Genomic DNA, 27,792 nt, shown 5'->3' on the forward strand with positions numbered 1-27,792 from the left:
TAACATTTATGTTAATAATTTTATTCATTTAACTATGATAACATATTAAATTACTTAACTTACATTTTATTTTTTATTAGATATGTTAAACTGTTTTTCTTATTATTTGTGTTGTAAGTGCTTATTAATGTTTTAAAGTATTTACCACTTTATTTATAGCCATTAATAAACCCCTTCATAATATATTTATGAACCCTTTATAAAGGAGCCTTATTTTAAAGTGGTACCAAAAATGTTTTACTTTATCAGTCACATTACCCTTGGTTCTGGACAAAATCCTTGTGAACTGTAAACAGAAACATTTTAGAAAACAGCATTCATTAGGTTAACGGTGGCTTATTTTACTACTACTCTTTTTTTTTAATCAAAATGTACTTTTTATTTTGACTCAATTTTAATAGCGTTCCAATTAAAATTTCCACGATTCTGGTAAGTGAATTAATTTTTACTATGAAATAAACTTAACTTTTCATTAATAAAGGTTATGCTATAAATACTGCATAGTTGTTTAGTCTTATCATTACATTTTATTACGTTTTAAATATGAGTTTTAGTTAGCAAAATAGCCACAAAGCTAGCTAGAAATTCCCTACAATTTGTGGCACAATTTTCATTAAGGTTTCTGGTTGGTTCTACTATTTGACTGTATGATAAACTCTCCTCATAAACCACTGCTATTTTTTAAATAGTCATATAATTTTCGTGTTTCCTGAAAAACGTTTAGACGCTTATTTTTATAGGAAGGTGTTGATATTAGATTCTGACTAAAATCGTATTTCTTGGTAATGACACCTTTCTCTTATTTTTCAGGCCGCATGTCCACCAGAACCTCTTCAACATTTGTTTAATTTTCGCTTTAACAAACACGTCTAGATAAATAACAGAAGACACAGTAATGGCTGAGTGTGAGGAGCAGTTATTATGATATAAAAAAAAGTTAAACAAATGTTAAAAAAATTAAGTTAAAAAAATTAAAAACAGTGTAGACAGATGTGTGAACTAAACTTCAGTTCCCGGGTTTCGTTTCTAGTCGGTGCCAAATGATGCAACAAGAGGAAACGGTGGAGTACGGAGCCCCGATAATAACAATAACAGACCTATAAAACACAGAGTACAGGTTTAAATGTGGGGTTATGAGTCCGGCAGGTCGGGTTTTGGGTGAGTATTTCTGTTGGACCTGTGGCGAAGGGTGGCCGTGTTTGTGCCCCGCTGCTGAGCTCCAGCCTGCGTTAGCCGGATTAGCAGAGGTGCTAACAGCAGCCCTGAACTCCACCAGCCCGAAACTAACGATATCAGTGCAGCCATGGACCCGAAACACAGAGAGATACTCCGCGCGAACACACTGCCGCTCTGCGAGCAGCTGATCGTGGACGACACGGTCATTCAGTTCCTGTACCAGGAGGACATTTTAACAGAGAGCCAGGTGGAGGAGATCCAGTCACAGCCCTCCAACAAGCTGAAGACCCTCAGGCTGCTCAGTGTCCTGCCCAGCCGGGGTCCCCGCGCCTTCAGCGGCTTCCTCACAGCCCTGCAGCGCGACTTCCCCTGGATCAGAGACGAGCTGCTGCTGCAGCAATCAGGAGGAGGAGAACAGGACAGCGCGACCCTGTCCCCCTCCACAGGTCTGTCTCTCTCTATCTCTCTTTCTCTCTCTCTCTGTGTTTCTGAGGTGTAGTGGCTGCTGTACACACAGGCACAGGGCGAGGTGTACGTTAACTCGCTAACCGGAGAGTGTGGAGGTAACTAGTTTTATTCAACAGCTCTGGAAAACATGGAGGAGATGAACTGAACTCGCTGACCCAGAAGTTCAGGTTGCTCGTTTTCCCCTTCCAATGAAAAAACAACACTAGTCTGGAGTTACAGTCAGTGAGTGATAAGGTGGTGGGCTCAGGTTTCCCACAGCTCTAGACTCTATAGACAGTTCTTTCCTTCTTCTGAAGTGTCCTCACACCTTAGGAGTGACAGTGCTAATATAACTTTGTAGCTAGCTATCTAAAATAACTAATAGTGCCATGCAGTAGTAAATTTAGTTAATAAAGGCTATAGTTTAGCCTTACTATTGAGGTTTATTAAAAAACAAAATTCTGTATTTCAGTCAGCAAAATCAGCTGTAAGGTCTGTAAAGCTGGCTAGCTTGCAGTTCACTACAATTTGTTGCAAACTGTTAAAATAGAATTGTTTCAGGAGTTAAGATTGGCCCAGGGAGTTGTAACAGAGGTTTTTAAAAGGGTGTCCAAACCTCAGATGATTTCATTTTTGTTGTTGTACTGCAAAAGTCAGTTACGTAGTAATGCCATAGGTGAATGAGCTGCCCTGTTCTTTTACAACGATTTCTATCACAAACACAACAGTGCTGGGAGGTATACCGTTTTATTCGGTATACCGGAGGGGAAAATTAAAACCAGTATGCATTTTCACCTACTTGTAGAGGAGCTGCGGAGTGCTGTGTGGAACAGCACTGCTAAAGAAGCACATACAGCATAACAAACTAACACATGGGAATAACTGTAGCTCAGTTCTGTGGAGTCAAATGCTCTGTCCTACACGGGAAAAAAAATGAGAACAGCTCTTTATCTAAAGAGCTCCTGTTGCAATGTGAGTGTTTTTATGTGAGTTAAATAGAAAAGCAACAGTAAACAGCAATTATTCACTCAGAAAGAGAAGAATGGAATTACACAAACCATTCACAGCTTATTTATTTTGTTTATTTAGCACAAGTGATAAAACTCCTTAAACACTGGATACGAGGTGCAAAAACATTTCAAGAGCAGTAACTATAGCCCTGTTTAAATACATTAATACTGTAGCTTGAAGGATAATATTAATGCACATTAAATTGAATGCATTTGTTAACTGGAGAAAGAAGGAAATAATCTGTGGCTTATTTTAATACTGTAATGCCTCTAATGGCTTCAATAATAACAAATTGTAAATTGATATTAAACCTCTGTCTAACTTGTTCTATAGAACATTTGAAAAATGTCTCTTTAAATACTTCAATCAAAGCCTTTATTTAAAGCCTTAGTGTTTTATATTATATGTACTCCTAACAGCACAGCAAGTCACACACCAATATTAAAGCCCAGTCATGCAAAATAAAAAAATTATTAACAAATTTGTGAAATACCGTGAAACCGCCATAATCTAGTTGGAAAGGAGGCTCTTCTACCCCGATAGGTTGCCTCTAGCATGGATACAAGATGAGATACACTTGGGCATAGAGGCAAACAGGGTCTGTATGGCATCCTGCGGCACAGTTGCTCAGCTGGGCCTGTAGATCCTGTACACTTTATAGGTTGCCAAAGCTGACTGCCCAGCTGGTCCTGTAAATGCTTGATTGATAAATTAGGCAGTGTGTTGGAGTGAAGTGGTTCAATCCTTGCTGTGTGTGAGTGAGCACTGTCCTGCTGAAAAATGACATGCTATTCTGCCATTCTGCCATGAAAGACAATGTGTGGTTGCAGGAGGATGTACTGACATATCACTAACATGTTATTGTAACTCGTATCACCTCTTGAAGTGACAAACTTGTAGTATGTGCTGGCTTCTGATAATCACACCAGCAGTTGGGGCAGTGTTTCGCTCTACAGCAAAAGCAGGATTGAAGCTCTCATTGCAAGGCAGGTTTCTTGATCACAACACTCCTGTTATAACGACTGGCCTAAGGACATCCTAAAGTTTGTCGGCTGGGCAAAATGTCCTTGATTGTGTTATAGAACCATGTCTGTTAGTCTCTCACCAAGAGGTACACTACTCAAAAGTAGACTCTTTTCACAGAGAGCAGGAAAATTATTTTAACACCTTTGCCAAGAACTTGTGTCTGTTCAGATCACACCTTCAGTCCTTTACACTTCTGCCTGAGACATGCATGCTGAGTTTTGCAGCAATTCGGGCAGTGTTATTTTTTTTTCTTTATTGAGTCAATTGAGTGTACTCATGCAGATAGTGTATAGTTGTGTAAGCTACTTATATCCCTGGTGACACACAGATTAAAAGCCCTAACTGTGTCAAGATAATAACCATTTTCACATACCCACACTCTTGATTAGTTCCTCACATATGTTTTATCAAGAATTCTGGCCTGTTCATTTGTTTAATATGTGGTTTGGAGATTAATTTTTCATTAAGATGCTGACAGTACTGATTTAATCATTTTCAGAAAGTGAAATGCATACTTTACTGGATTTATATCCAGTTACAGAGTGAAAGAGGTAATCTGAAATGTCATACCCTATTGAACCTTGTGTTTGCAGTGTGTGTTTGTCTGGAGAAGTTATTCTTGTATAGCTGGCTTACTTTACTACTCTGATGCCCAGTCGTATCAGAATTATTTCAGAATCAGCACATCATTTAGCAGACACCTCAATATCAGACAGATGATTAGATTTTATTGATATTTTTTAAACTGCTGTTTGGTGATGTAAAGTAACATGCAAAAAGTTTGTGCATTTTGGTCAGCAAATTAGGAACATCTATAAAAGCCTGAAGCCTTGTACATTGATAAGGTCAGATTAGAACTTGAACTTTGACTGTAATAAGCACAGTTATGTTAAGAAAAAAATAATTAGAACAAAAAGCACACTTCTAACTAATTATCACAAAGGTGGATTGATCCTACTTTGGTCTTGTGTTGCCGCCAGTGGCATGAGTAATATTTCACTGCTAGTCAAAAGGCTGTGGATATACTTCAAATGAGCGTTGCATCTTAGAGGGCCCAGTAGTCTCATAGAACTCATAGAAAAAATCCCTTTCAAGCCTTATTTTGTAAGAAAGGAATGGGTGAAATGATTTCTATTTACTTAAAGAAATCATTTCACCCATTCCTTTCTTACAAAATAAGGCTTGAAAGGGATTTTTTCGATGAGTATAATAATTTCTTTAAGTAAATAGTGTTTTACAAAGTACTGATCATTAAGCTTTTTTGATTTTTTATTTTGAAACTGAAAAAAAACATAAATAATGAGTTTTACAGCTAAAAACGAACTAAATCCTTCACTTACAAAATAGTCATGTACTCATGTAGCTCTATACAGTGATCTTGACCAATGGTGACTTTTGCATACCACTGTATTTGTTCAGAACAGCAGGATACTAAACACTGATAATAACTGTATTTTATTTATTTTTAGCTGTTTGTACACTTTAACAAATAAGAGATTTTTTTTGTTAATCAAAGCAGATTAAGTGTCATTTCTTAAATATTTTGTATGAATATTTGTTTTAGCTTTCTCACACATGCACACAGTTCCATATCCATATTTGCACTCATATCATTTATACCTCTGAACTTATTGGTATAGTTTGCATCTTTATAAATTCCTAAAATTCCTTTTCATAATTACCATCTTGACTATGTGGTGTAATCTGTTCAAAATGACAGTAAATTATTCTTATTAAGTATTATTAATAAACAAAAAAAATTAATTAAAAATGCTCATCTTTGAACTGATGTATGGATGATGAATATGGTATGCAAACAGTAGATGGTGATACGTGCACTGCTCTGGTGGAGGGTGTTGGTCAGATCAGTAACAGGGGGTTTTATAAGAATGTTCTTCACAGCTCTTACCATTTCAGTTTGTTAGTTTGCTCATGCTGAGAGATTGTACTGTGAGTGTGATTGCAGTCTTCTTTTCTTTCAGCATGATTTTAATAATGTTGGTTTGAGCTGAATTCACCAGAAGGGACGATCATAGCTAAATCCAACAGCATGCACATCTTTATATGTGTGTGTTATAAATGCAATAGACTATTTTAATAATTATATACAGTTTAAATTATAGAACAATAAGGAGCATTACTCTATATTGGTACAGCTTATAAGCACAAACAAATAAAAAACGTGGTATGTGATTTCAAAAGACAAAATTAAAATGGCAGTTTAAAAATACCCTTCATCACCAAAATATAACACATAACTGGCTTTTAGTTTCCAGGATTCATTTTGGTTTAAATGAAAACATCCTTTTCGGCATCAGTATCTTTATATTTAACTTTATATATATATCTTATTACTATCGCTCTGATACTTTTGTTGTGTGATGAAACACATTTTAAGATGATATAACACAAAATACAATGACTACAGAGAGAAAGAGAGCGAGAGAGAGACTGAAAAGGAGTGTGAAAAGGCCCAAGTTGTGTTTTCAGTTTCTCAAGGCCAGGCTTGCTGCCCTGGTTTCCGTGAAAGCTACATTAATTCCTGGCATCAGTGCTGAGACCCAGCACTCTCGCCCTGCATCCTCATTTCTAGGAAAAATACAGCCTAATCAAAGCCATTTGTTGGCTGCGCTCCCTCTCCTTCCTGTCTCCTGCTTCTGAACTGAAGATTTTATTGACTCGCTGTGGCTCGACGATAATAAATTTGAGAGGGAGGCCTGCGGATAAAAGAAATGGAAAAAATAAGCACACTTCTCATACTTCTAGGAAACAGAAGGTAAAGGACAAGCTTTAACTTGAACAAGAACTCACAGTTCTCGCCAACGTTCAGCTTAAATTGGAAAAACATGAATTGAATCTATTGCTAAAATGTGTGCTGGACTTATAGTAGCCTGGATGTTTCACAGGAAGGAATTAAACCTCTTGTCACTTTGTTTTGTTTTGCTTAAAGGTTGTCTGATTGATGATGCTTGGGTGTTTCTATGCAATGTTTGTCTTTCTTGGCAACAGACAATGCCATCACAAAGTTTCAAGTACATATTTTGTTTTTTATAGTGAACTGTGTAATTGTCTTTGCAGTGGCAACCGAAATGGATCCTACTGGCTTTACTTTTACGTCAGCTTCTCTATTAAGATGTACAGTTCACTTTTTTCTGAGTAGTATAAACTTGGAAAAAAATGAACAAAAGCAGATGGTTTATGACCTCAGAGCAGCGTTTAAAACCATGCCTTTACATTCATAAGGCGTGCACCATTCTCAGATCCAAGGTTGTACAGTTATTGAGCAAAAAGAATAAACCAAGCTGTACACACTCACATTTCCTACAGCCAGTGAAGAGAAAACTCACTTGATCTGTATGGACAGTGCAGTGTAATTCTCTGCTGCAATTTAAACTCACTTCAGCATAATATGGTGCTTTCAATTGGATTCAAACCTGTGGTGGAGATGTTTTTTTAGTGATTCCTCTCTAAATAATCAGCATGCACAGTGAAGCTTTAATTTCTCTCATAAAACAACAGAATTGTTACTCATGCTGGACTTTTTTTCCCATAAGAGCAAAGAAAATCACACTTTATTTTAGGTTTTAGCCACTTTAAAGCTTATTTCAGTGTTTCTTTAAAACAGTTACTGTTGTAATTTTTAATAAGGGATACAGTAGTCTCAAGTCTTGTTAAGATGACATGAGACTACACATGCACCTGAGTGGCTTCCTAAAAAGGGAAACGGTTAAATTGAAGAAATCTGCATGATTGAGTCAGATTTGCAACATGGCTTGAGAATGATAACTGGTCATCTATTACTACGCCAAGGCTTTGTACTTCTACCGATTGGGTGAACAGTCAGTTCTTGAAAGAGATTTTGGTGAAGACTCTGGATAAACAATGCCTGGCCAAAAAGTCACCACCTTTATTTAACTAGGTAAATGATGTGGGGTTGATGCTGCAGTTGGTCAGGTCTAGGTTCAGCAACAGTATGTGCTAAAAGAATGAGGTCAGCTGACTACCTGAATATACTGAATATATACCAGGTTATTCCATCAATTATTTTTTTCTTCCCTGATGGGCATATTCCAAGATTACAATGTCAGGATTCATGGGGCTGGAATTGTGAAAGAGTGATTCAGGGAGCATGAGATGATCATTTTCACACATGAACTGTTCATCACAGAGTTCAGACCTTAATCCCATTGAGAATCTTTGAGATGTGGCTGAGAAAGCTTTGTGCAGTGGTCAGACACTACCATCATCAATGCAAGATCTTGGTGAAAAATGTATTCAACACTGGATTTAAATAAAGCTTGTGACAGTGCAAAAGCTTATTGAAACAATGCCACAGTGAATGTGTGCAAGAATCCCAGATAAAGGTGGTCCAAATATTAGATTCTTTTTTTTTGGCCAGGCAGTTTGTTTAACTTTGAAACTTTGAAATGTTTTGTCTTCTTTTAATTGTCACAGGGGTGGTACTAAATGCCCTGCCAGAGCTCAGGGTCTAAACTGTATTGTAGTTGCTAGGGTTCATTTCAGCAGTAAACAGAGAAAACAAAGCTGAGGGCTGGTACTATATTTTGATAGAAATGTAAATTGTTTAATAATAAAATACATAAACTGCACTTTTACTATTGAGTATCCAGTGAAAAAATCCTCTAATCTGTGCTGTAAACCATTAAGACGGTCTGTTCTGGTAGAAGGGGCCGGGCCTACCAAAAGTGAGTCTGGCCATCCCTCTGGTCTCTACTGCATGGATTCTGGTTGCAAATTTAACAGCATGGCAGAGACCGCAAATTTGGCATTATGTGTTCTTATTTTGTTTTTGTTTTTTTTTAAACCGTCATTACGCTTGGCTGATACTCAAGGTTACTGTATTGGCATCAGAAATGCCATCCCTTAAAATAATACATCTGTAACAGCTGCAACAATATGGCTGTTTCTTGGGGTTGGTTCAGTATTGAAATAGCTTGTCTACTGATGTTTTATGTTTATTTGCTGCTTGTGTCTACGTTTAATGCTTGTTTGTTGCAGTAAAAAAGGATAATTACTTTGTTATGACAGTTGTGTGTTTGTATCCTTTGTCTTGGCAACAGATGATGGCATGCTGTTGACAGATGCAGTCCGTTCTTGAGCTCTGCTGTATTGTCCTTATAATTATGGGTTATAATACGGAGCACACAGGACTATTGTGGTGTGTTATTCTCCTTTATGCTATGTTGAATTAGGATCTTGGATCTAATTTGGGCTATTCCTAGCTTTAGTACCTAATTCAATTGGAATGCCTGTCACAGTGAGATTGATCATTTACCCATTTGGTCACTGAGAACACCTCTGAGAATCTTCATTATGGCCACAGCATATGATTCACATTTCCTTCTTTTTTGTTGCCAGGCTAGAGAGTGTTCCACTTCAAATACGGTTGTGAGGTTTCTAGCCTTAAATCACCTCAGGAGTAGGAACATTTCCTCAGTCTCTGTGATTTATTACTACTTCCACACATTGGATTCTGGCTTTATCTTTATTAGGGCTGGGGCGACGCGTCGACATAATCGACGTCATCGATTACGAAAATACATCGATTTGCATAACGTGCGTCGGCGCGTCGTAAACATGGCGGCGCCTGGGGAGAGCATTAGAGGTTAGATCGGTCCCAAAAATTCCGACTGGCTGTTTTCGGGCTGTTTGAATGAGCGAAATATGATCAGAATTATGTTAAATTACACTGTAACATAGACAGCTAAACACAGTGCTGCATGGTCAAACGCGGAGGAGTTCACGTGCGAGAGAGAGAGAGAGAGAGAGAGAGAGAGAGACACAGAGAGAGAGAGAGATTTGCGTGTTCTGGTGAGAGCTACTCACAGGTGAAGGTTCTCTTTGATATCCTCGTGCTCATATTCTAGTCCCATTCATAATTCTGCAGCTCCCTCAGTGTTTTCTGTCGTATTTTGCGGCTAGCGCGAGAGCTTACAACTGACACCGCGGACCGCGAGGTGCCGCCGCGTTTGTGCCGAATCCGACTCTCTGCTGAATCTGACTCCCGCTTCGCGGACAGAATCGGCACAACACCCCCGCTGTAGAACTGCGGTAGTGAAAACAGCGCTTATCAATAAATTAGTTTAGTTTCACTTTCAGTTTTCGTTTTTTTTTTTAAATAAAAATATAATTAAAAAACAGACGCCTACATCTCGGACTATTTTCTGGAGCCCGGGTCGGATTTCCGGTCGGGCCTCGGGTCATGTCGGGTTCGGACCAGAGAATCTAAGCTCTAGAGAGCATGGACTCCGGAGAGCAATCTCCAGCTACAAAAAAACGCCAGCGGGCATCTAAAGTTTGGGAGCATTTCACGCAAAAGGGCAACAATGTGGTCCTCTGCCATATGTGCAAAAGGAGCACTTGAAGCGCAAACATCCAGGAGCACTATGTCAACAGGGTCACACAGTAAGTTACCGTTTACATCAGGGTCTCCGCGGGTGTCTTTAAAAAGACTTAAGACTGTCTACCAAAGGTTTAAAACCTGCCACAGGCAGAAATTATAAATTTTTGGTTTATATTTGTGCATGGCATTTCGCAGTTTCCAGAAACAGTAGCATTATTCATAAGTTCAGGTGTTTAGCTAAGCTAGCTGCCTTAAGTTATTTTAGCTAGCGCCGTCGGCGCTGCGGTGTTACACCGTTTTCTGTCACCGTCGGAATTTTGTGACCAGTGCTCACGGTTATGAGCGTTCATTGGCAAAACGGAAGCTTTCTATACCTACACCTTACCCTCAGCCCTAAACTAAACCGTTTTGGCCAGTCGGGGTAAACATTAGAAACGAACACGTTTCGAATCGGCCAGTGCTCACGGTCTGCTGGGAACTACTTGCCAGTGGTCACAAAATCTAGCGGTCACAGAAAACAGTGCAACACACGGTTGTGATGTATGGGAGCTTATCCATTTTTAGCGTTATAGATCTAAACAACGTGTTGTACATGTAAGTGATTATAAGTGTGGGGTTTGGTTTAGTAGGCTTGTGTTGTTGTTGTTGTTATTATATATAAATATAGTAATTTATCGTTTGCTTTAAAACGTAAAATAATAATTATTTAAATATGTTTCTCAATAAATAGATTAGTCGACTAATCGAAAAAATAATCGTTAGAATAATCGTTTAAAAAATAATCGTTAGGGACAGCCCTAATCTTTATCGCTATTGTAGCTGTCGAATATTCCGTTTTTTCTATAGGACTTCTTTCAGCCTAGAATAAAAATGGTGTGGTGGGCTTGGCACATGCGTTTCTTTTCTGAGAAAGTATATGACCACCTTAAGTGCCCAGCCTTTTCTTTCTGTGCCATGCCGCTTACCCCCACACCCCTCCAGCCACTGCAGGGAAGCAGACACATTTAATAATTGGCTCTCAAAGCAGCCCCATTTGTTTTCTTTGGCTCTCCCAGCCCCCACCCCTCTCCTTTGGCGCAGTCTGCTTTCCAGGAATTTTGGAGCGAGAAAAGCTTTGCTGTCAGTGTAGAAACATGCAGTAGGCTGTGCTCCTCCTTACAGCGGTTTAGCTGCAGTCCAGCTGGCCTGGCTTCTCCGACACACTCCCAGCCACGCAGGCTGTATTAAACTTTTATTGGGAGGCCCAAACAGTTGCTCTGCATTTTGTCAAAGAGAACTATAGAAAGCAACTGAGGACGCCGCAGGTTTAGCAGACCAAGGGGTGTGTGGAAAAAGCAGATAAGAAGGAGGGAACAGATCAGTGTAACGTTGATTACAGAACCACAGCTTGTCACATCAGTCGATTGGATGGATTGACTTTTGACCAGTGCTTCAAATTGTATGTAGTGCTACACACGTTTAATGTTTAAATAGCTGTGATGTATTTGGTTAAATATCTGAATATTCACCAACTGATTTTTTTTAGTGTGAAACTGTTGGGGAAAGATAGCTGTGAATACTGTTACACAATATGCTTTTTTGACTACAGTATATTCATATTCTTGGAAATATGAAAACACTCAATTTTTTAAAACTTAATTTTAAAAACATTGCACTGCGACCAAATTTAAAAACCATTACAGCTTCAAACATTCAGCAAAAAAGTCTAAATAATCTGCAAGCGCCCATCTATGGGTATCTGCTCTTTCAGTACAAAGATAGTAAAAGACAAAATGTAAGACATGATGTTGTAAATAATGGCACATGATTTGGAAAACATTTTAAATTCTCATAGTCAAAAATGTATATCTTTTTTTCAACTATTTATGCTATGAGGTTATGCCACACCCTCTCTAGATGTACAGTTTGAGCCTTAACCCTGAAATATTGAATTTTGCCTAATACTGTAATGTTAATCATAATCAATTTTCAAGACTGTGTTCTCGTACATGGTTAAGGCTGCAAAGATTAGAAGAAAAAAATGTCTACTCTTAAGTTTCCGTGTCAACTCATCATTAATTTGTAACTGCAATGCACTACACAAAGTGCTGGGGACAGAAACGGCTGTGAGGGCTGTTTAATTAACAAAAAACAGCTCAGCCAACAAACGTTACACACACAACAGATTTAAATGGCATTTAAGTTCCGTGTACAGCTGTTTTGATGGTTTCAAAGAGAGAGAAGCTAGGAACAGGAGCTAAAACTTACATGAATAAGAGATGGAAGGCATAGCGGAAGTAATTGTTAACTACTCGACTAATCTGAAAAATAATTGCCAGAATAGTCGGCTATCAAAACAGTCTTTAGTTGTAGCCCTAAATATGGTTCATCATAGCTTTTTGAGAGCTGGTTGGGCCCCACATCCCGCAGTAGGTGCCCTTTTTATTTATTTATTTTTTTACCACATATGGGGAATTTTATTTTCTTTTTAATGCTTTGTTGGGATGTCTGCAGATGTGTTAAAAATGTAAAGAGTTCAATAAATATTTTTGATTATAATTTTATAATTGCTTAAAAAAGATCATATAATTTATGCAGTGACAGGAAAAAAAGTAACAAAATGAATGAAAACCCGTGAAAAACTCTGTATTATGTATTCAGCCTTCCCAAAGCAACACTTGTATACAAATGCTCTTTATGCCTTAATAGTTTTCACTCAATTCATTTTTTAATGGCAAGGCATTTTAACAATAGCTTCTAAACTGCTATTATTCTGGTATATGTGAAACATTTGTGAAGGGATGCTGCAAACATACAGCTCTGGAAAAAATTAAAAGACCGCTTTAGTTTCCAAATCAGTTTCTCTGATTTTGCTACTTATAGGTATTTGTTTGAGTAAAATAAACATTGTTGTTTTATTAAGGACATTTCTCCCAAAATATTGGGAGAAAAAATATTGTCATTTAGAGCATTTATTTGCAGAAAATAAGAAATGGCTGAAATAACAAAAAAGATGCAGAGCTTTCAGACCTCAAATAATGCAAAAAAACAAGTTCATATTTATAAAGTTTTAAAGAGTTCAGAAATCAGTATTTGGTGGAATATCCCTGGTTTTTATGCATGCTTGGTCATGTTCTCCTCCACCAGTCTTACACTCTGCTTTTGGATAACTTTATGCCACTCCTGTTGCAAAAAATCAAGCAGTTCAGCTTGGTTTGATGGCTTGTGATCATCCATCTTCCTCTTGATTATATTTCAGAGTTTTTCAATTTTGTAAAATTAAAAAAACTCTTTATTATTTAAGTTGTCTCTTTTTTGTCCAGAGCCGTATATTTGAAGATCTTCTAAGAACACTGTGTTTCAGACATTTTTCCCCCCACCTGCTTGGTGTCTCACAATGCCTGCCAGGCACCTGGTCTGCTGTGCTGAGGTCAGTTAGAAAACATCCGCAGTGACCACAGTTCTGCCTCCCATTACCTCGCTCCCCAGAACTCTAGGTTTTTCCTAGAACTATAAAGTTGGGACCTCGAAACTTTCTCACTCTTTCGCAGAATTTCAAGTAGGTTTTTACTGTTTTAAAGTAAACTGTGGAGCTGTTTTTGTACCAGCGAAGAGCCTGGAAACTCACTGAATCAACTTTTTTATCAGCCACTCTGATTAACTGCAGTTTGATTGTCAAAAAAAATGCATTTTTTAGAATAAACAAAAACAAATCTTGCATGATACGTGAAGAACTTATCTGGGAATCATCTGATTCTACAAGAATATGTCTGTTTTGGAACTATTTTACACTCAATATTAAAACAAATATGAATGCAGTAGTGCATGTGACTGGTAGCTACAGTTACAGACAGTAGGAAAAGATTGCTTAAATTTTTTGGCAGTGCAACTTTATGTTTATATAGTGGTGTAAAGGGTCATAAATCTCGTGGTATGGATCAGATAAATTTTCCTTTAATTTCCCCCAAATTCCCTGATTCTGTCTGTTTTCTTAGCATCACGGATATCATAGGGCCCTAGGTTGGCCACATTATGTAATCAGATCTAAGATTATGGAGCACAGAAACAACTCAGTCATAAAAAACTGAAGTTCTAACACAGGTTGTAACACAGGTTGTAAAAAACAGCCACAGCCTTTCATTTAAACCTTGGTACGCAATTTTTTTCTTTTAAATCTCCTCCAGGTATTTTTAGTTTCAGTGTTCTCATTAATGTTGATTGGTTGTTTTATTCATGTCTGTTGGTTACCAGACGTGAACAGAAATAGAAACCAAGAGCTCTAATAAGAGTTGAGATTTGGCAAATGTTTGAACATAATCCTGTACTAAGAGGTAATTGTACAGATTCATTCTGAATTGTCTGCTTCTACATTCTGCTGCTGTCTTTCCTGAAGAGCACTTTAATTGCAGACTGATGGGATCTGATGCTTGTGCAAGTCCACACAGGTGTGCTTGCATGTCTACCTGTTCAGCTAGCTTGTTCTCTCTTGTATTTCCTCTAGGACACTGTGAACAGCTAGCAGATTTTAATGCATGTCTAAGAGGTAGTTATGGCTCAATTACACTCTAATGGTGATAAGAGTTATATGAAGAGGGGTGGGATTGTTATTTAGAGCTACTGTGTTATACTGCTTTCTTTGTGTGTGTTGTAGTACTGTCCACATTATACGCTATAGGGGAAAAAAAGTATTTTGGACACCTGGTTTTTCATTGGGTATTAAATCGAGTTTTTCCTGCATTTGTTAGTCACTGTCTCTGCTGTCTAGAAAAGGGATTTCTACTAGATTTTGGCGAAAGGATGTGAGAATTTGATTGCACTCAGACAATTAAGTGAGGTCAGTTGTGACCTAGTCTGTAAATGTGTTCTTTTTTCATCTATTATGTAATTACAAGTACAAGTATTTTCCAAGACAGGACACATCACAGTCCATACAGTGAGTTCCTTTATGATTAATGACTTTAATGGACAGAAATAAAATAGAGTAAGAAATGACATGTGCTGCACTTAGCTGCATGTGGTCTGTAGCACATACTGGATAGAAACTTAAACTAAGTATGGCCTCAGCAGGGTTCCCTTCTCCTAGGTCTCCACTGATATTTATGACCTTACACTAATTAGACCAAACCACCAGCACTAAGGGAGGGACTTGCATTACAAACAAAAAGTTTGAGATATATAATAAAATAGGCACAAATGTGAAAATAAGGGGAAAATCGTAAGTATAATAAAAACCTACATAACTGAAGAAATTAACCACACCTTCTTATGAGTCCAGACAGGAGATCTGGGCATTGAAAACAAGGCTTATGCAGGCATATGCACTTTCTCTGAATGTACTTAAGCCTTAAAGACATGCATGCAGATTGGAATTGGACTGGAATCCAAAGTTTCTAAATGCTGAATATGTTGTTTGTAGGGGTGGGAATCACAGGACATCTCATGATATGTTGCATCACAATGATCTACTGTGATTCTGCAAACTCCATATATCACAAGAATTTTTTATACAATACTCTCACAGCATCTGTGTAACTGAGAAGGATAAAAAAATGGGTATTTATGGTTCGCAGACTTTCACAACCAATATTCTTCATGACAAGTTCATGACAAACTATTGATTTGATTTGTGCCACCGCGTAGAGTAATGAAGCAGTAACTTGAGTAAGTCGAATTGGAGGGAGTTTAGAGCACCTATTTTGGCTATCCAATTGTCCCACCCCTTTGTGCATCCCCATCACCAGTGGCACCTGCGACCCTAGGGGGACGCGGACGAGCACAAGCCTCCTCCGACACGTGTGAAGTCAGTCACCCCTTTTTCGAGCTGCTCCTGATAAATCATTGCCTGAACAGCTCGGAGGAAAGCACAGCGGGTTCCGATACATCCGCTCACAGACTCCTTGTGCCGCCCGGCGCCACCTTTAAGCGTGATGGGGAGAGAGCGCCATCTACCCACCCGGAGGGAGCAAGGCCAATTGTGTTCCCTCTTGAGCGCCGGCAGCTGATGGCAAAGCTGCATGAGCGGGGGTTCGAACCTGCGGCCTCCTGCTCATAGTGGCAGCACTTTGATCACTGGACCACTCGGCACCCCAGAGCACCTATTTTTTAATATAAAAAAACGATATTTGATTATCATTGCTTTTAAATTTATTACCATTTAGGACTTTTTAAATCTAAAACAGTCTAAATATTTTTTCTTACTATGAACAATCTTCAGACCATACAATCTGGCAACATTACAAGTAGTAACTCTTTATCCTGCCATATTCTCTCTAAATATTTGCTTCACTACAATTCCTTCAAATTAAATGTTTTGTTGAATCCTTTGTAAATACACCTTTAACAGTTTAAATTCCTGCACAGTCTGACTGGTGTGCTGATGGATAAATTAGTGTTGATAACACTTGTTCCCCTGAACTAGATTCAGTTCTTCCGTGGAAAACCAAATTAAAGCCAAATGCTCAGCCCTAGCTAAATAACAACACTCAGTAGTCTAGAAGGGAGTGTCGCAAGGATAAGTATAGACCGGTTTCTGTGAGATTTAATAAACCTCTCAGACTATTTTCCAGGAAGCTGTGAAGTCAGTCAAGGAAACCATATTTTGCAGATATGTCCAGAAATTGTTACAGTATAGCTAAAAGTTTTTAATATGCTTTACTTAAAACCTTATAGTCCTAGAATGTTTTTTTTTCTGGTCCTAGTGCATTGTCCATAGTCATAGCCTTACCTCTGGTATTCAGTGGGGTAAATGGTGGTGTGGAGGTCATCCAACATGTCAACCTCACTAATTATCTTGTTGCTAAATGCAATGAGATCTTTACAGCAATGCTAAAAAGATAAACAAAAGCAGCATGCATACTTTTTAATAACTTTGATTTCTGAAGAAACAATTAATGAGCTGGTGTTGCAGTACTTACAGTGAGTACAAAGTGTACTTACAGTTGCCAAAGTTAAAAACCTGTGTATTTTATCTAAATATATAAAGCCTAAGGTATTATATCCTGTAGAGACTTTTGACCATGACCTCCAGTTTAAGAAACAAACAAACAACACATTCTCTGAAGTCTGGAGCGTAATACAGAGTTGGGTTATTGCTCAACTCTGTATTTGTCTCTTAATAAATGTTCTTTGGCCTGCTTATAGCTTTTGTTAAAAATGCTGCTGCTAAACTACACTATTTAATCAAATGTTTGTGGACAGTCCTGTTAATAAATGAAAACAGTCTTAAGCTGAAGCCATTCCGGACACTGATGTAAAAAACACACACAAACAGTTTGTCTAGTCCTTGCAGAGCGTATTGCCAACAGAATTGGACTCTCTGAAGTAGAAAAAAGATGAACCTATTTACACTTTGCCTAATGCCAGGCATAGGGTAGAGTATAGAGCACCTCACATCCGCTCACATCAAATCCTCACAGCAGTCCAACAAGATCAAGCAGAAAGATTTCTCTCTTAGTAGAAATAATGGGAAAAGGAAAGGGGTTTTTGTTTAGTCTACCTGCTATGCCTTCCTATATTCTACAGGGCATAGGATGGATTGACACCCTCCTATCTCTCCCAGGAGCGAAATGTTAATGAATGGTGGTTCTTGGCTGATGACCTGTGGGCACCGGAGAAGGTACGACTGGCAGCAGTGCCCAGCAGGTGTTTCATCTTCATTCATCTCTGATTTCTGACCTCATCCTTACTCCAGTTTCCTGAGATCCTCCGATCAGATGCTCCTACACGATCTACTGTCACTGTAATATCTTAAAGGCACATCTATCGAGTCTTTTTCACATCAGGTTTTGCTTATACTTGCCAATCGTGTAGTTTGAACTACACTTTAAGTTAAAGATAACCTTCTTATATAACTTTATTTGTAACCACTGTTCCCCTATCATCTTGCCATAACAATGTCCAACTAACAACCATTTTTAGATTGTTTTACTTTTTAGGTTTAAAAAGAAAATTACTATACTAACATGCCAAAAGTCATAGGATAGCAGTATGAAAATTGATCATATTACTTCAGGCAATGGCTTGGAAATGCAGACAGCTGAACACTGATCAGTCTGCTCATGACAAGGTTATGCAAATTATTGGAGTTTAAGCGAGGCCTGATAGTACAGGCTAGAGGGATGGGACATTCCATTTCCAAAGCAGTGCTACGTGTTTACCAGAGTACATCTTGGAGGGTTCTTTGGTAATGATCATGACCTGTGGTGTTAACTCTGTCAGAAATAACATAAAGTACTCGGTAAAGTCTCCTTTTTTCTGTGTGTGTGCCTCAGGAGAAGCCAGTATTCATCAGATCACATTTTGTATTCCAGTCTGCAGCTGTTCAGTTTTGTTGAGCCTGTTTCATCTGCAGCCTCAGCTTTCTGTTCTTGGCTGACAGAAGTGGAGCCTGGCATGGTCGCCTGCTGCTGTAGGGTGTTTATCTGAGCTACTGCTGACTTTTCGTCAGCTCCAAACAGCCCTGCCACTCTTGGCTACTTCTCTCATTAACAAAGTGTTGAATGTTTTGTTTGTTGATGAATTAAACAGTTTTACTATATATGTTCATTGTGATATTTATATGTTGTGTTGTTTATCAGTTCAGTTTAAATGGGGATAAATCGGTTGTGTGTTATTTGCGCATGATATGAAAATAATCAGTACATGCACTTGCTTGTGCGGAGTTCATGCATCAGTTGAGCTCAAATCACCACTTGTTTGGCTGTCTTTCAGCAGATTCATGAATTAGATGTGAGTCATTTGGACAGCATTCTTAGTGTTCCCATCTGCTTGAATAAGGGCCAAAGCTCTGAAACAAAACAGCACATTGTAAATGTTATAATTCACATTTGATTGTCTTCAAATCACACATTTTCCAAAAAGACCTACTTGTAGCATACAGCTTACCCTAATTACCAGCAAACCGGTCTAGCTACTGGAAAATAAAGCTAATGAGCTTGTATTTCAACACTATGCTGATTGAAATAATTATTCCAGAGAACCTTTTCATTGCCATTGATTTGCCTCTGTGAAGGAGAGTAAAGAGAGAACTGCAGGGAACAGAGAACCTGTAAAATTGTAAGCACTAACATTTAATACATTTTAACACCAGTGTAAAATAACCAATATAACAAATTACTGTCCTGCTTTTTGGTGTGTCTTGATAAATGGTTATTTTTTTACACAGAGACACTGTTTTGTGGCATACTATAAAATATACAAAACATTTTTGCTTACTCTTATAACTACTTTACGTACTATGTTCATGTTGATGAAACGTGTATAAGGGTAACAGTGATCATGTGTTTTTATGATAAAAAGAATGTCAATTCCAAGACGTGTCACTGGTCTTTGAAAACATCAAGTTTCTGCATCGCATGGACTGAAAAGCAGTCTTGTTTTACTCTGATCTCACACTGCAGTTGCTAAAGTGCTAATGTGTGTGTGCGCGTGCTTTAGAACCAAAGTGTCTTCACATCTTTGTGGAATGCAGCGAGTCATTAAAAGGAGGCTAGAACACTGTGTCTCCCTGTATGGATGCTTTTTGTTAAGATACCGTGGAACATTTGAAATAATAAAATAGTAAAACATTATTATAAAAAATGTCTGGTACGTATAACATTCAGATTTTCATTGGATTAGCTTTTACATTGTTTCAATTACTCTTTTTTCTTTTCGTTGAGCCTTAAATTCCTAGAAATACTACTGCTGTCTAAATTCCTATGTGAGCCATGGGCACCATAAAAATATGTCAGGAATGTTTGTGTGATGAGACAGAGAACTATGCTCCAGAAACGTAAATAGAAAACAGAAAGGAGAGTTGTGTGTTTTGTGAAAAAGTGTAGTCACAATGATAAATGCTGTGTCTGTATTATTTTAATATTATACATTTAAATGCCTGGAATATGTGATTGTCCTTTGGACCCTCGCAGCCTTTAAATGATTTGAAACTAATCATCTGAAAAAAAAAAAAGACAAGAAATGTTTGATGTGTCCAAAATAATCATTATAGGAAGAAGGTGTAAATTAAGCATTTATTATTTTTTAAAATAATTACAAAGAGGTTCAAGACAGTTAATGTGGGAAATGTTTCTGTACTGCAAAATGCATATGTGTATGTTTTGAGAAAGAAAATACGTACATTTAAATCCACCAAAACGCTCTTAGACTAGCCTGTCATAATATTGACATTATCAACTAATTTGTACAATATATTGGCATGACCTCAATCATTTTTGCTGACCTCAGTATTTCCCAGTATGTTTTTTTAATGAGGAGACACCATTAATGTGATCATTCAGCTATGTTTGCTTTGTTTAAAAGTAGTGTTTTCTGAATTAATGTTATGTATGGAGGATATTTAGACATTATTTTTAAAAGGGTGTAATTTTATTATCATGCAATTTTATTAGAAATAATGTATACCTGTGCACCCTAAAGGATAATAATTGCTTACACAATCAATTAACAATTTAGTTTTTTTTTTGTTTTACCAAATTGAATACCTCTGGAATATAATCAAACCAAGCTAAACTGCTTAAATGTTTTGCACCAGTGGCATAAAGTTATCCAAAAGCAGTGTGTAAGACTGGTGGATAAGAACATGCCAAGATGCATGGAAACTGTGATTAAAACCAGGGTTATTCCACCAAATATTGATTTCTGAACTCCTAAAACTTTATGAATATGAACTTGTTTTCTTTGCATTATTTCAGGTCTGAAATATCTGCTTTTTTGTTATTTTAATCATTTCTCATTTTCTGCAAATAAATGCTTTAAATGACAATATTTTTATTTGGAATTTAGGAGAAATGTTGTCCGTAGACAAAACCGTTTTATAGAATAAAACTATGTTCATTTTACTCAAATATATACCTATAAATAGCTAAATCAGAGGAACTGATTCAGAAACTGAAGTGGTCTATTTATTTTCTCCAGAGCTGTATATTATAGGAAACTATATACTTAAACAATTAAACAATAAAATCACCAGACCAAAAATAAATCAGTGCATGTATGTGTAAACCATGTGGTCTACTAGAGAGCCTGAGAGAAATTCTTTTTGGTTGTTGTTTTTCCCCCAGTGCTTAGCATACTCGATAATGTCAATATGCACATAGTAAACACAGCAATTTAGATATTATCGTAAATTATATATCCCACCCCTTATTGTGGCAGGCATACACTGAGCCTTATTCAGAATACAGATATAGCACAGCTTTATATTACTGTGATAACCTATTTCTGTAGTTTTTACAGTATTACTGCTGTATAATTAACAAATTGCACGTGTCTGTATTCTGTACCCCAACATGACACAAATTATTTCTGTAAAACCTGTATACATGTAATTCTGCAAAGAATCAGGATGGGAATTAAGTTTAATACAGTAAACTTATTTCCACTGTGAATCACAATACAGTAATTTTAGAGCAGTTTAAACAATAAAGCAACTTTGCTAACAGCACATTTTCAGGTTAAATACTAGTTTTATTTAGTTTAGTTTTAGTTTTATTATGCAGACAGAAAGACATTATCAATACAACAACTGTATATAGACACACAAAGCCACAGCAGGTTATGTGATATGTAGCTGAAATGTACAGAGAAAGAGCTATCTTTTAGCATAACAGATTGGTTAGTTTTTAGTTGGCTTAGCTCGCTAGCAAAAGTTAAGTAAGCCTTTTTCAGCTTGTATCTTTTAAGTGCTGAACAGTTAGTCTGTGTACATGAAGATTTAACGGATACCAAGCGTGAAAGGTGGTGTTTAAAGCTTTATTTCTTTTAGTTTTTTTGAGTAGGGTGTATTAATAAACTTTAACTAGGTGGCTCCCTGCCACAGTTTTGTGGTACTGCTATGTTAGCTAGCTACACTGCAATGAGAGAGAGAAATGTTGGAGAGGTGCACCTTTCTTAGCTAGTAAGCTTATTATTACCAAACTGCACAATTGGTACATAAAATTACATTATATTCTGTTTTCTGTTGATAATTTCATCATTTTGGTGTAGAAGTGACATTACTGGATAAACATATGTGTGTGTGGCCAGGTAGGTCACTAGCTAGCTAACTTTTGTGTGTTGCTGCACTAGCTAGCTCCATTTGATACAGCTTGTCGCTTGTTTTACTGTTGCCAGCCTGTAGGGTTCTGTGCTGAAATGTTTCTTTTTTTTCTTTCTTTATTTTTTACATTAATATTAAAGACATTAAACAATTAGGGGGAAACACATGTAATTATGTAATAAACTAAAAGGTGTTTGAGCTGGACCACAGAGTGTGTGTCGAAATTTATACTTATTGAAATCTATGATAAAACAATGTTACAATATTTTCTGTACAATTTACAATAAATACAGAAATACTTTTTAAATTCAGCTAAAATTTGCTGTAATAAAAAGTACATATGCTTATTATTGTGATAATAGTAAAGTATTTTATAGGTACTGTGACTGAATGTACAGTATGCGTACGGAAAAAAAAATACTACAGCAGCTTATTAGATTTGCTGCCAGGAAGTTACTCTACATTTAACATCATACTTTACTATATACATTGGTAATGGTCTCTCATCTGAAGTGACATTGCTCTAGTTTGTGAAATGTTGTAAATAAATAACAAAATGTTAAAAATGACAAGTTTAGACATTTTAAAAGGCACCGGAGGAAGCATTAATTGAAGCAGTGCCTTGTCTGTTCTGGCAGATTGGATTAAATCCATACTGCACCTTCAAAACACAACCCTCTTCTCCAGCCAAGAGTTCCTCAGGCCCAAACAGAGAGGAGCTGGATTGTTTTTAAAGCACTGACGTGACTACTGTCATCACCCAGCAGAAATCAATGACTGTCCTTGATTCTGTGAGGCGTTTAAAAACACTCTCAAAGTAAACTGCCGATCTGAACTTTGTTCTTTTTGTCCCCACTGTTTAAACAAAACACATCTCTATCCTGTTCTGAAAAAACAAATATAAGCGATTTGATACAGCCATGTTCATATCAGGGTAGAGAATAATCTAAAGAGCTGCTTTTATACAGCTTTACTGTTCACACCAAGCTGAGAGTTGAGAGTCTGTGGAGATGTTGTCCTTCATGTTGTCCTTTTTTTTGTGGTGTGGTTCTGTTTTGAGACTGTAGCATGCTGGCTTCTCTCAGGAGGGTCTTAAATAACTTGTGTTATGATGAAAACAGTCTTATATTACATCCATGCTTTTTGTTATCTCTGCAGTGTGAACTACATATGTATCTTTCTCACAGGAAACTGTAATCTGAAAGCTGAAAAGGGATTTGGAGGTCATGCAGTTTTAACAATGATAAGAATTTAATTTTCTTTAACTGTTTACAGAGACTAAAGATGAACATGTTTACTGGTTGCACGAGTAATACAGCTGCACTGGTAATGTTTCATGGTTTTGTCATTCAGGACAACAAAAGCAGACAAACTAATATACTTCTATTAAAGAAAAGATGGGACAAATAATATATACGCAAAGTCTGAAATAACAATAGGACAAGCAAAGTGAAGAACATGAAGCATGAAAAATGTGGACGTGGAAGACTCTGACAGACTTTAGCAAGAACCAAACTGTGATGTACCAAACAACTAGGCCAGAACCACACAAAACATCAGGCAGGTTTTCTGGAGAGTTTCTGATATTACATTGGTAGGTACCTACAAGTTTTTCCAAGGAAGAAAACAACTGGTACACTGACCACAGGGTCATGGGCACCGAGAATCAGCTTAAAATTTACTGACTTAAAGGATCTGCTGTAATGTTACAGATGTCTTGGTACAGATACTTCAGGACAAATTCAGAGGTCACATAGATTAATATATCTGGCAGGTGGTTTTGATGTTATGGCGGATTGGTGTATATATTTCATATACATTGTAAACATGCAGAATGGACAGTATAAATACTGTATTTTTTGCACTATAAGGTGCACCAGATTATAAAACGCACTATCAATAAACGTCTATTTTCTGTTCTATTTTCATACACAAAGTGTACCAGATTATGAGGCGCATTATGTGACACTAGTAAGAAACAGGTAATGTCGCCATGTTTTCCTTCTAATTCAGCAGGTCTCACTGCTGGGGGGGCGAGACTTCAAAGCTAAGCTAAGTAAACAAAACTGTAATCCTTAAAGTCAAACGAGTGCTGGACGTTAATCTATACAGATTAATCTATTTCAGATTATACCTCTGAATGACAAAAAAGCTAGCGCTTAACACAGTTAGCGGCTAATGCTAACGCTGCTCCAGCAGTGCTAGTCGGGGTGCTAGCAGCAGGCTACAGGCCGATTAAAGTGTGCCTTATAGTGCAAAAAATACACTAAACCAATTACAGACTAGGTGTGCCTTGTTATTGTGAAGATGAATAATCCATTGAGATCCACAACCAATCAGAAAATATTTCATATTATTGGATTCAAACCCAACTGTTATTAATTTTGTCTGATAAGATAAGCCAAAATTTTGTTTAAACAAGCAAACACCATTTAATATAACCCGACCCATTCTTTACTAAAGATTAAATAATTTATTCAGGTATGCTAGTCTCAGCCTGCTAAACTGATAGACTGTGCTTGCTAGACTAGTTACAATAATTACATTATCTACTTATCACACAATATATAGGCACAACCTCGATCATTTTTCTGACCAAAAATTGTCAAATATTTATTAGAAATCCTTTTATTAGAAAGCCACTTTAATTAGAAACACCTACTACATTGAAGTTTTTCTACCCATTAACATGAATGAGCTGGTATTAATTTGGGCAAAGTAGGATAAACAAATGAAAACAAATCCACTGAATAAGTTTAATGAAAGTAGTTTGAACTGTTTTAAATATTCAAAAATATTTCTAATAATTAAGTGTTAGATTTTTTTAAAGGGTGTTTTTAAAATATGTCTTATTAAATAATAATTATGTCAGTGGCAAATACTGTAATGGTCTTAAAATTAGCAATAATATTGTGTATTTATTCATTTATTTCTGGGACAATATACATCCAAACAAAAATAGCTATTGTGTTATAGCAGAACATGCCAAAGTATGTCTCTTTGTTCATTTAGAAAAAAACAGTTGCAAAGGTGTGTAAAAATGATTCACCATTTACAATAAAGGTAACAAATCTAATGAATAATAAATATATTAAACATACACAAACCATATGGGAAAAGTTGAGTATAGTCAGAGGGCTGAGGAGGCTGGAATAAGTAGGTCTAGTGATTGTTTTTGTTGTGCTCGTCCTTGGCAGTTGGCATGCTGTCCTGGGGTAAAAGCTGTTGACAAACCTGTGTCTTCGGGTCATGATGTTCTCTTATCGGTGACACTGTAAGTTATATTTGGTCTTATGCCAGATAAACAAATTGTGACCCGTGTGGTGGGAGTCTGGGTGGATAGTGCCTGCAGTTTGAGCTGCTCTATTGCTTGTTTGGCAGAAATATCTCCAGTCAGGAGGCTCTGTTACCACAGTAGAAATTAATATAATATATATGCACCAGTTAGCCAAAACATCAGTACTGTCTGCCTAATATTGAATTATCCCTTCTTAATCTACTACAATGGACTACCCAAGATCTGTTAAAGCGAATAGTTTAACCTGTAGTTAAACCTGGCTGCCACAGGTTGGAATTATGTTCATTAGTGTTGCATTGATAGATATTGGCATTTATGCACATTACTGTTATTGGCAAATGAGAGCACCGATACCATGAAGCAGTTGCTGAGTCACATGTGTGCCAGTAGAGGACGCTAGACTGAAGCTAACAGTAAGTCTGCAAAATGAATTCCATGGAAATAAATGAATTCCACTTGTTGCTAAAAATATGTGTAGCATTTTAATGCATTCCCAATTAAAATAATTTTGCGATCTGTTCCCCTGTCCTACCATTTAATTTATGATAGTCTGTCAACATAACTTAATTTTAAGATTGCGGTGCCAGGAGAACTACCTCAAGTTATTGTGTGTATGAACAGTCTTTTTTAATAATGGAAATAGTGATTTCGTGGCACAGGCAATGCTATGCCCCTAATGCTTGCATTGTAAGCCTATTGGGTGCAGTGACTAAAAGCGTTGTATTTCAAAATGCTGGGGGCGAACGGAGGTGGACTATTTGCCAGAAGTTTGTGCTCGTTTTTATGTTTCACTACACTATAAGTGCATTTCACACTGGAGTCCCCCTTTAAATCAAAATTGGTCTCGGCAGAGACTTGAAAAATCAGTATTGGAAGGGAAAAAGTGTTGTTTTGCATCCCTCATTTTAATCTGTTTACATTTAGTGTTAAATTACGTTTTTAATCATTACTAAAACAATGTTTTCATACATTCATTAAAATTCAATTCATGTGTTCAAATGTTTTATAAATGAGATGTGTAAGACAATGTTTTATCTTGGTTTAGTACTTATAAATCCTTTATCTTTATTAACTTTAGTTTAACTCTTTAGTTTAACTCTTTAGTTTAACTTTAGTTTTACTGAATCATCTGCAACCCTCATATATTTAAAAAAAAATCTAAATATTGATTATTCTCAAATCTACCCAGCATTATAAATAAGTGTGATTTACATTTCACTATTTTAACTGCTCTTTCCTTATTTCTAGGTCAGTCAGGGATTCCTGAGCACCTTCTAAACACTATTCCGTCTTATCAGCAGCTGAACAGACTGGCATCTCGTCTTGGTTCAGAGTGGGAAATAGTGCTGTTGGATTTGGGCCTTTCTCCAAGGGATCTCTACCGCTGCCGAGCTGACCATCCACTCAGTGTTCAGAGTCAGGTGCTAGCTGGGCTGGTGATGTGGAAGCAGTCACAGGGTCGCAGCGCCACAGTACAGCGCCTGCTCCAGAGTCTACAGACTGCAGACATCCATCCATCTGATTTTGAACAAGTGTTTACCTGATGCTGCGCTACAGGGAGAGGGTAGAGAGTAGTGCGCAATGCGGTCACCATACTACCTCAAAACTGTGCTGTGTACTCAAACACTACTATTCCTGGTTATGAGATATTGGCGCATTCACAACAGTGTAGGAGAATGACAGGGTTTTACTGAATTTTGCGGAGGCTTCTCTTAAATATTAGTGGCCAACTTAAAAATCATGTTTATCAGACATTACCACTACATAGACTGTAACTTCCACATGAACTGAAGTAAGATCAGTTAAGATCTCTTTTCCATGCAAGAAAGTGGTGTGTATATATATATATTTTTTTTTATTTATTTTTTTTTTTACAGAATTTTTAAAAAGATTTAATTTTGTGAATGTAATTGCATATAATAAAATATGCTTTAGACTACTGTTTCCCGACATGATTAGCCTAAATTTAGTTTTAAATCCTTTTTAATTACCTGAATTACCTTGTTGATTAATGTGAATATGATGCTCACTTTTTATATTTATTATAACAGTAATTCTGTTAAATTGTATTCTGATTTAATAATTAAATGCTAAAAATAAACATTTTCAAGATTTATGTTTAAAAATTCATTAATGTACATTTGAAATGGTGACAGGGTGAGGGTGCTGTGGGAACCGATTGGTTGAGATTAAAAAAGCAAGCAAACCTGGTTGAACAAGTCTGCAAGATGTGCCTCAAAACTGTCAAAAACACAGCTTCTAAGTGGACTCTCATTCAGTAAAGATTTGGGATAATGACACACTGTAAGTACGATGTGTTCTTGTTCTACAATCCGTCTCAATCCCCACTCATTTATTTTTGTGTGTGTGTTTAAATGTGCCACAAGGATGGCATGACTTATAAGTTCTCTGTAAATCTCTCAGTCTATGCTGTGGTGTTTATCAAAGGCATAG

The 27,792-nt window shown here is 37.0% G+C and overlaps 1 protein-coding gene across 1 annotated transcript; it reads left to right on the forward strand.

The window, feature by feature from the left end:
- Positions 1-861: 861 nt before the first annotated feature.
- On the forward strand, positions 862-27,638 carry cradd (CASP2 and RIPK1 domain containing adaptor with death domain). The gene is made up of 2 exons (XM_007244989.4): positions 862-1,622; positions 26,587-27,638. Exons 1-2 carry the CDS (start codon positions 1,304-1,306, stop codon positions 26,880-26,882), a joined length of 615 nt encoding a protein of 204 aa, XP_007245051.2. The 5' UTR covers positions 862-1,303; the 3' UTR covers positions 26,883-27,638.
- Positions 27,639-27,792: the final 154 nt, after the last annotated feature.

The sequence above is a fragment of the Astyanax mexicanus genome, chromosome 2, assembly GCF_023375975.1.
Source record: "Astyanax mexicanus isolate ESR-SI-001 chromosome 2, AstMex3_surface, whole genome shotgun sequence".
Lineage (NCBI taxonomy): Eukaryota > Metazoa > Chordata > Actinopteri > Characiformes > Acestrorhamphidae > Astyanax > Astyanax mexicanus.

Excerpts from the sequence above, each read along its gene's own strand:
- cradd (XM_007244989.4), top strand. The coding sequence starts at position 1,304 with ATGGACCCGAAACACAGAGAGATACTCCGCGCGAACACACTGCCGCTC. Across the intron at positions 1,623-26,586 it reads GACCCTGTCCCCCTCCACAG|GTCAGTCAGGGATTCCTGAG; the intron begins GTCTGTCTCTCT and ends CCTTATTTCTAG.